The sequence below is a fragment of the Penaeus monodon genome, chromosome 35 (assembly GCF_015228065.2).
Source record: "Penaeus monodon isolate SGIC_2016 chromosome 35, NSTDA_Pmon_1, whole genome shotgun sequence".
Taxonomy (NCBI): Eukaryota; Metazoa; Arthropoda; class Malacostraca; order Decapoda; family Penaeidae; genus Penaeus; species Penaeus monodon.
This window is the reverse complement of record NC_051420.1, coordinates 1,506,279-1,513,778: the sequence shown is the minus strand read 5'-3', so window position 1 is coordinate 1,513,778 and position 7,500 is coordinate 1,506,279. Positions and strand designations below refer to the sequence as shown.

The 7,500-nt window shown below is 38.9% G+C and overlaps 1 protein-coding gene across 1 annotated transcript in view; it reads left to right on the top strand.

Moving 5' to 3' along the window:
• Nucleotides 1-264: 264 nt before the first annotated feature.
• LOC119594965 (SET domain-containing protein SmydA-8-like) overlaps nt 265-7,500 on the top strand; it is a 16,792-nt gene continuing 9,556 nt past the window's right edge. The window contains 4 exon segments of the mRNA XM_037944092.1: nt 265-479; nt 2,636-2,806; nt 3,284-3,476; nt 4,044-4,267. Coding sequence (XP_037800020.1) covers nt 2,643-2,806; nt 3,284-3,476; nt 4,044-4,267 — 581 coding nt within the window. The 5' untranslated portion in view covers nt 265-479; nt 2,636-2,642.

The following is a 7,500-nucleotide window of genomic DNA, read 5'->3' as shown; positions in this document are numbered from 1 at the left end:
AAGAGGAGAGAGAGAGAGAGAGAGAGAGAAGAGAGAGAGAGGAGAGAAGAGAGAGAGAAGAGAGAGAGAGAGAAAGAGAGAGAAAACGAGAGAGGAGAGGAGAGTGAGAGAGAGAAAGAGGAGATGTAGAGAGAGAAGAGGAGAGAGAGATGAGGAGGAGGGGAGAGAGAGAGAGAGAGAGAGAGAGAGAGAGAGAGCGAGAGAGAGAGAGAGGGGCGGAGCCTACGGTGCGCCCGCGCTCACCCCTCCTCGCGGGCACACAGCCGGTGAGGAAGCCGCCAGTACTATTTTCGTGCCACACTGAAAGCATCTTCTACTCTCACCTCTGTCCTTCTAGAAAAAACACACACACACGAGAATTGCGAGTGAAGTTAAAACGCGCTCGGAAAGTGACGGAGAAGTTGTGTTGGAGACCGACAAAGAGAGGGGAGGAAGTTGGCGTGAAGTGAGTTGATATAAACTGGGATTTTATTTCGTGTGTAAGTATGGTTACATATATATATATATATATATATATATATATATATATATATATATATATAAAATATATATATATATATATATATATATATATATATATATATATATATATGTGTGTGTGTGTGTATGTATATATATATGTATATATGGATATGTTTTTTTTTATTGTTGCGTGTACTGCCGCGTTTTGGGTACTTTAGGGTATAAGGTATGTTGCTGTTTGGTTTGTAAAAATAAGTTGTTTTGTGTATGTATTTTTTCGCTTTTTATCAGGAAGGATAATATGTTGTATGAATGGATTGGATGATGCGGTTAAATGTGTGTGTGTGTGTGTGTGAGAGAGAGAGAGAGAGAGAGAGAGAGAGAGAGAGAGAGAGAGAATGTGTTTGTATGTGTGCGTGCGTGCGTATGTGTGTGTGTGTGTGTGTGTGTGTGTGTGTGTGTGTGTGTGTGTGTGTGTGTGTGTGTGTGTGTGTGAGAGAGAGAGAGAGAGAGAGAGAGAGAAGAGAGAGAGAGAGAAGAAATGAGAGAGAGATGAGAAGATTGAGAGAGAGAGAGAATTACACACTTTAGGCACGTTACCCCCTAACGATATAACGACGAACTTATGAGCAAAATTAGTGTTTACTCATTAACAGTTTATACATTTATTTGTTTATCTTAACCCTATTAAACCATTTCTTTAACACTAGGGTTGCATCGCCTCTTTTCCGATAATAAACAGACAAGCACGCAGTATTGTTTGTACAAAAATATTACATTACGAAGAAAATGATTACATTCTGACGCTTCGAGTCAGAATGAGCTAATACCTAAAACAAAAATAATGGAGACATTAATAAAAAAAAAAAATCTTATTTGAATTTACTTTCATTTAAATTTTAATTTTGTCTCGATTTTTTTTTATTATAACATTATTATATATATTTTTTTTTTACCTTCGAAAATTTGATTAATTTAAATATGTTGAGAAGTTAATGAGTCGTAAGATTTTGAGAAGCCAAAGTTTAAGAATACAGTAAAAAATTTTAATACATAGTTCATAGGCGTTTTTTTTTTTTTTTTTTTTGTCTCAAAATGCAAGTGCTGAAAATATAGGCAGATGGATCAGTGATAAGTGATCAGACGCTGCATTTAGAATTTGTTGATAAGAATGTTAATAATCAGCTAATTCAAAGTGACACTTGTGTAGCTTGGTGTTTCATACAACTAGTGCTGGAAAGAATAATATTTTTTTTAGGTGTATGTCTTTACATGATAATGATAGTAAAACACCCACCCACCCACACACACACACACACAGAGAGAGAGAGAGAGAGAGAGAGAGAGAGAGAGAGAGGACTTAATGAAGTTGGTGGGGGTAGTATAGTGTATAACTTTCTCTGTATAAACAAAGTTTAACTTTCATGTTTATCCCAGCGGAGATACGAGATATTTTGTACACGTTTAAAGGTGGCTCTTTTCACGTGGTTATTTTCAGGAAGGAGTATGACCATGCAGTTTTCCATCTACACACTCCTCAAACAACAAAACGATCTAGCAGACCTTCTGCAATGTTTTCGCAATCGCGAGAGTACTTTAATAAACGTAATATGAACACATTTCGCAGTTTCAATTAGAAATGAAAACGAAGTGTGGTCGGTCTACTGTCCGGAAGCCGCCATGTTTGTTTACAAGAGTGACGTTGCGGGCAAACTGTTTTCCCGGAGGCGGCTTGGCAAGCTGCCGATGCTCTGCTTGAAAGGGTTACTTTCAGATTACGAAATAGTAGGAAATGTCTAGGATTATGCAATGGTTTAATATATGCAAGCGGCCATTTGAAGATATTTGGTTGTCATGTATTGCCTGTCTTATCTGCCTATCCCCCCTCTCTCCTTCTCTCTCTATGTGTGTTGTGTGTACGTATGTCTGTAATCATTATCATAAAAAAGGCATTTGATGGCCTGGACTAAACTTTCTGCTTTCAAAATTAAATCGAAAAGTGCAAGACTCCGCCGCTACCTGCATGTCCAAGAACCGCTGGAGTTCGATGCGACACAGAAACCCATTTCCAGTCTCTCTCCAACCAACTTACTCATTTCCTTACCCTTCTTTCTTATCTTCCTTCCACCCCTTCTCTCTCTTTCTAAACAAATACCCTCTTTTTTTCTTTCAGGCGCAAGATGGGCGAACAGCAATGCGAAGTGTGCAGAAAACCGGCCAAACAGTTTTGCTCGTCATGCAGGGAGGTTTTTTACTGTTCAAGAGACTGCCAGAAACAAGACTGGAAAACCCATAAGGCTAAATGTAAACCCTTTGTTGTTAAGACACATCCAGTCTATGGGAGGTTAGTGTGAGGGTGTCTCTTTGGTGGTAAGGCTGAGGTTGAGCAGGAATTGGCGTTGAGGAATTAAGGATTGTGATATATATCAATGTATGTTAGAAGGTTGTGATGAATAGGTTTATTAAGCGTTGGTATTATGCACATTTTAAGTGTTCATTTAATATTGGTTAAGATTTTAAGAACGTTAGCTGATGACTTATTTTTTAATACTCTTGATATGAGAGATAGAGAGAAAGAGCGGCGGTGTGTGTGTGTGTGTGTGTGTGTGTGTGTGTGTGTGTGTGTGTGTGTGTGTGTGTGTGTGTGTGTGTGATGTGTGTGTGTGTGCGCGCGTGTACGTGCGCATGTGCGTGTGTGCGTGAACGCGCGCGCATGTGCGTGTGTGCGTGAACGCGCGCGCATGTGCATGTACATGTGCGTTTGCGAGTGCATGTGTATGCACTTTATGATATCCACTGAATACATCTTGCGTCCCTCCAGGTACATGGTGGCCAGCAGAGACATCCGTGCGGGAGAGGTTATCCTGAAGGAGCCCCACCTGGTGGTTGGGCCGAAACAGCGCTCAGCACCCGTGTGCTTAGGATGCCACAAGTCGGTCACCGGTTCGTATATTTGTAAGGGCTGCAACTTCCCTCTCTGTGCTCCCTCCTGCGAAATCTCCAAATACCACAAGGTTAGTTTGTTGTGATTGAATATAATCTAGAAGAAAGACTGCCCACTATGAATGGGCAAAAGGCTGTGATGATACTACGAAAAAAGTGAAACAACAGCTTCCTAATCCTCCTGGATTTGGTTCTGGAACATGACTGTCCACTTTTGGGACAGAATATAGCTCAAAACTTTTCTATTTATATCTTTTCACTTTTATAAACTTTGCAACAAGAAAGGCTTCATACAGTTAATAAAATAAAATCTTGTAGGATTATGAAAATTAAGAAAAATAGGATTATTTCCACATACAAGTTTCCCCTAAATGTCAATTAAACTCTAAATGATAATTTAGTGAAAATGATGATGCAAATTATAATTGATAAAAACTAAGTGAAGTAGAATAAAACGATAACTATAGTAAAAATAATCAAATACAAACAAGCTGATATGTACCGCAAGAGGAATGACAATTTAATAATTCACAAAGATAAACCATAATAATAAAAAACGATAAGCACACAGTAAAAAAATAAACCATATTAAAAAACAATAAGCACACTGTAAAAAAACCAGTCCCCCCTTTCCCCAGGCTGAATGCCAGGTGCTGGCTCGCGCAACGGGAAAAATCCGCATCGATAACATGACCTCCGCCCATCCTGCCTATGAATGCATCCTTCCCCTGCGCTGCATCCTCCTGAAGGAATCCGATCCGAAGAAGTGGGAGGAGATCAAGAATATGCAGGATCACGTGGAGGATATCAAGAACACGGAGTTGCACAACGTCATACAGCGGAACACGGTTGAATTCTTGAAGTAAGTTGGTGCGGATGAGAAGCTTCAGTGAACGGTCGTGTTTTGATATTTTGCTGTGGTATTTCGTTTCTTGTTTGGTACAGAGGCATTCGTCTGTTTCAGGTGCATTTTCATGATCGATTTGGTCATATTTTGTTAGTTTTGAAGTGATATTCAACTAATTCATTTACGTTTTGATATTTAGTCTTGATATAATATATTATATATATTATATATATTATATATATATACATATATACATACATACATACATATATATATATATATATATATATATATATATATATATATATATTAGATGCGAGGCTATTCAAAGGAGATTTAGACCACGTATTTGAACTTTTGGAGTTCAGTATATTTGATGTATAGTCACTGCGCCATTTTAGCAATATATAGGATATGTACTGGTATATGTAATCTTAACATATAATGTAACAAATTGTTGTTAGTCATGAGGCCATTTTATTTACATTTTGGGCCGCACTCTCGCATTCAATTTTGGAATTCAATTTGAAAAATGACGTTTATGCGTAAGACCAAATTGTGGGCATTTGGTACACCTAGTGATATTCTTATATTTTCTTCGTTATTTCACATTCAGATGCAAAGCATTTTGGAGCACATTTTGGTATTTAATCTTCATAAGTACTTTGATTTTTTTATATTTAGTCGCATTTTAAACGTAATTTGGGTCACATTGTCGTTACACAGTTAAGCCTTTTGTGAAATAGTCTGCCTTTAGCTTAGTTCCTGTGAGATTTTCTTTTTATTTATTTTGCCTTGCATTTATCAGTAGTAATGAGATCTCCTATTTGCAGTATTTTTTTCACTGGCTGTAATCAGTCTACAAACCTTAAAGAGTATACAAGGTGACCAAAGTACAAACAGAAATATATACACAAAGATTAATTGTAATACAACTATAGTATGGAAGGAATATACAAGTTCCGAGTATGAAAATAACTGGCAACTCAACGCGAAATCAGGAGTATTCCGATTCGGAACATTTTTTCTTTTTTTTGTTTATTCTAATCAAATGACATTTGATACTCATGTTTACCTATGTTTAAAACTTTTACAATATTTTCTTTGGACTGAAATTTCGCTTCCTTATGCTTTCTCCAAAGAGATTCGGCGAATCGGAATACTCCAGAGTCAAGGTGAGTTGCCAGGTTTTGCTTTTTTTCTGAGATTGAGAAGCCTATGGAGGATATCGTTGCCACTTGATGAGGAGTATGTTCTGACCCAAAACGTCCATACTTATTCTTCTTTTCTGTCTGGTTGTGCTTCATATTGCGTGGAGTTTTTTCATAAAGAAAGGTATTTTATATGGCATTTTTTTTTAAATAAATCAACAAAACGATATAAACCAAGTAAAGAGATAAAATCTTATTATATATGAAACGAGATGAAAATATTGATGAAGTAATAAATCACTTAGTTTTAAAAAATATATATTTCTCACACTACTGACTTTGCTAGAGTTAGCGATGATTGAACACAAGTTGTCATTGATTACCAGCAATTAATCAGTCATGATTCCCATTATTCATATTTTGTTATAATGATTACCTCTATAATCGTTATTGTTGTCATTATTACTATTATTGCTGTTATTGTTTTGGTGTTATTGCTATTACGTCGTTATCTTTGATATGATTATTATTACAGTTTTATTGCCATTACTATCCTCATCATATTATATATATTGTTGTTATTATCATCGTTGTCACTAATATTTCAGTACAGTTACCATAAGTATCATCATCATAATCATCATCACTATTATCATTAGTAGTAGTAGCAGTAGAAGTAGTTGTGGTAATAGTAGTAGTAGCAGCAGTAATAGCAGTGGTAGGAGTAGCAGTGGCCGTGGTAGTTGTGGTAGTAGTAATAGTAATAGTAGTAGTAGTAGCAGTAGAGTTCGTAGTAGCAGTTGAGTTACTAGTAGCAGTAGTAGTAGTAGTAATAGTAGTAGAGTTAATAGTACTAATAATTGTAGCAGTAGCAGTAGTACTAGTAATAGCAGCAGTAGTAGTAGTAATAGTAATAGCAGTAGCAGCAGTGGTATTACTGTAATCCTCACCACTACCACCGAGTCCAAACGCTAACCAAGGCGATCCGAGAGCACAGAGATCATGACGCAAATGCCCCTCCCTTATAAGGCGCCGAGCGGTGTGGCGGTTTCGCTGCGCTGGCGTCAGGGGAGAGTGGCCTCCTCACTTCTCTGTCTATCCATCTATCTATCTGTCTATCTCCTCTCTCTCTCTCTATCTATAAATCTATCTATCTATCTATCTATTTTTCTATCTCCATCTCTCACTCTCTCTCTCTCTCTCTCTCTCTCTCTCTCTCTCTCTCTCTCTCTCTCTCTCTCTCTCTCTCTTTCTATCTATCTATTCATCTTCTTCTCTCACTATCTATCTATTTATCTATCTCCTCTCTCACTCTGTCTATCTATCTATCTATCTAACTCCTTTTTACTCTCTCTCTCTATCTCTCTCTCTCCTTTCTCTCTCTCTCTCTCTCTCTCTCTCCCCCTCTCCCTCTCTCTCTCTCTCTCTCTCTCTCCTACCCTCCCTCCCTCCCTCACTCTCTCTCCTTTCCTCCCTCCCACCCCCTCTCCCTCACTCTCTCTCCTTCCCTCCTTCTCTCTCTCCTCTCCCTCCTCCCTCCCTCCCTCCTCCTTCCTCTCCTTCCCTCCCTCCCTCCCACCCCCCTCTCCCTCACTCTCTCTCCTTCCCTCTCCCCTCCTCCCTCCTCCTTCCTCTATCTCCGGCTGGTCCTTGAGAGGCACGAGAATGGTACGAGTATATCATTGGCGTCACGACCGCATGCCGAGAGGGACATGCGATACCAGCGCTGCCGTATTTTCGGATAGGGTTGGGGAGGGAAACGAAGGGGAAGAGGCTGGGGATGTAGAAAATTCGAGAGAAATTTTGGAATTCATATGTGTATGTAAGCAAGCATGCAAGCGCGCATGCAAGCACACAAGCGAGCATTCATGCGCACACGCACACACACATATGTATATACACAAACACAAGGCCCACGCACTCTCTCTCTCTCTCTCTCTCTCTCTCTCTCTCTCTCTCTCTCTCTCTCTCTCTCACACACACACACACACACACACACACACACACACACACACACACACACACACACACACACACACACACACACACACACACACACACACACACAATTCCTTTATTAGGCTCTCGCGAAACTCA